The 2,384-nt window shown below is 40.2% G+C and overlaps 1 protein-coding gene across 1 annotated transcript in view; it reads left to right on the top strand.

Moving 5' to 3' along the window:
• iglon5 (IgLON family member 5) overlaps positions 1–2,384 on the top strand; it is a gene marked incomplete at its 5' end in the record, with an annotated part of 95,173 nt that overhangs the window by 80,346 nt on the left and 12,443 nt on the right. Inside the window, 1 exon segment of the mRNA XM_032517470.1 lies at positions 681–800. Coding sequence (XP_032373361.1) covers positions 681–800 — 120 coding nt within the window.

Genomic DNA, 2,384 nt, shown 5'->3' with positions numbered 1-2,384 from the left:
ATATATATATATACTTAATTTTAAGTTGCCTGCAATTCCAGCCCTAGCTTGATATCACACAAAATAATTACACCCTGAAGTCAGTGCATCAAGCAGGAGCAGCTTCACCACCACTCCAATCTGTGCTTTATCGCTGCAAGTATTCAACTGCAGCTAGATAGAGAAAAATAGGCTCCTCTGTATATGTCTTGCAAAGAAAAGCAATCTCAGGGCCAAGCTCATTAAAAGCAATGATAATGGGCAATTTAAATTCAAGGGCCATCTTGTTATCAAGCTAAATACATGCATAGTGCTCCAACAATTTGAGTGGGGCAAAATAGTATTCAGGAGTGGTCATTCACCTAAAAAGTAAAGATTTTGACCACCACTTCTACAAATTGTCTTCTTTTCTTCAAAGATCAAATTGGATTAGATGTCTTGAGAAGATATTGTAATGCACATTTGCATTAAGTTATAATTCAGTGCATTTAAAAACATATTTACTAGATATACTGTATAGATTGTTGCAGCTCTCAGGAATAGATCATTAATCAGCTGATTGCCTTTCTGTCTTAGGTGCAGGGATTTGCATCATATATTTAAATACTTTAATAGGCTGTAAGTCTATGCCTCATCAATAATTTATGAAATAAAAAGGGAATTTTGAGGTCATATTTTAATAGCATGATCTTGTTTTTCAGTGCCGGCCAGAATTGTCAACATCTCAAAAAATGTGTCGGTAAACGAAGGAGAGAATGTAAACCTCTACTGTCTTGCAGTGGGTCGGCCTGAGCCCACTGTCACCTGGAAAGACCAGAAATGTAAGCTACCCCTTCTTGTTTGCTTGTCTTCGAATCCAGCGATCACTTGTTCACAGCTTCACCTTTATCTCTGTGCTTTCAAATTCATCCCCCACCCTGCTTTTTATAGTCTTTTTTATCCCCCCACCCTCCTTTCTCTTCCTAAATGCTTATCAGTATTCAGCTCACTTCCACGTCTTTATCCCACATACCTGTGTCATCACTCTAAAGCCCAGCTGTTTAGTCTGTCCCCATCTTAAATTTATACTCTCCAGTATTTTTCCCAATGTCCCAATGTTTTGTCCCAAATAACCACACATTATACGTAATTATCCCCACCGCGCCACCTGTAATAATCAGCATCTGTCTTCTTCCACCCTGTCAACCGGCATCACGATGCCAACCTAAGCTAACAGCCATTTTTGGCATTAAATCAGCAATTTCTTTTGCTTTCATAATTGTGTGGAATTAGATCTAGTTGAAAGAGGTCACGATGCATGACTTGATAGATAAAGTCAAATCCAATCGATGTGATCAGCACAGCATTTATTCCCTATCTGTTCCCATCTTCGTCACCACTAATGTCTAAAGTCAGGCAAATAAACTATTACATGACCTCGAGAGAGATTGTGTGGTTTTATTAGAACAGTGGCAGTGCTGTGTAATCTGTTTGGCACAAAAAAAATTGCTATGCACTAAATAAACCATTGTGCCATGGCTCAACATTCCTACATGTATGGTACTAGAGTAATGTTCAGCTTTTAAGTAGATAATTCTCAGCTCTTTTGACTTTTGTAGTTTTCTAATACAATGTGTGTTGTTTACATCAGTTTGACTAAAAATAAATTGCAATAGATTGCATAATGCATGAGCTCAATGGCATCTTTGGTCAAATATAAACACTGGATATTGTTTGTTGTGTGTGATATGGACATATGTGTGCTAAAAAGTTCCAGAAAATCTTAGATTGAACTTTTGAGCAAGGAAGATGAGGGAAACAAGGATTATTATTTTTGACATTTCACTGTTTTGAAAGTCTAATAAGCAGCACATAAAATGCAGCACCAAGGCAGTAACAATATATAGGTCAGTGTGATCAACTACTCAACATGCTGTAATTTTACTGTTAGGCAAATTAATGCACAACCTACACTGTACTGTACTGCTGTACTTACATACAGTTTTGGGCTTGCTCAGAGGTCTGTTCCTCCTATCTCCCTTGTTTGCCCCTGGATTAGCCTGCTGTGCGTGCAATGTCCTTCTCTGCACAGTATCTCAGGCAGGGACAAGCCCACAGCGATCACAGACACCTAAAATATAGAGAAGATGCATGATCGCACACCTGCAGCACACGCACACACACACACACCCTTACATCACAAACTTTGTGCAGTTGTCCTCACTTGCAAGCCTACAGCATTTCTCCTCTGTCAGCAGTAATCCTCTCTCTCTAGCCTCCCCCTTCATCTCTCACTGCCTCCCCCCCTCTCTCTCTCCCAATAACCCCTCAGCTTGCAGAGAAAGAGATAGGGGCCGCATTGCTATTCCGTGGGAGTCTGTGCAACCAAGCCATCAGTTGCAGGAAACCAGGGGCGTTGGGGGCGG

The sequence above is a fragment of the Etheostoma spectabile genome, chromosome 6 (genome assembly GCF_008692095.1).
Source record: "Etheostoma spectabile isolate EspeVRDwgs_2016 chromosome 6, UIUC_Espe_1.0, whole genome shotgun sequence".
NCBI classification, from domain to species: domain Eukaryota; kingdom Metazoa; phylum Chordata; class Actinopteri; order Perciformes; family Percidae; genus Etheostoma; species Etheostoma spectabile.
This window is presented reverse-complemented; position numbering and strand designations above follow the sequence as displayed.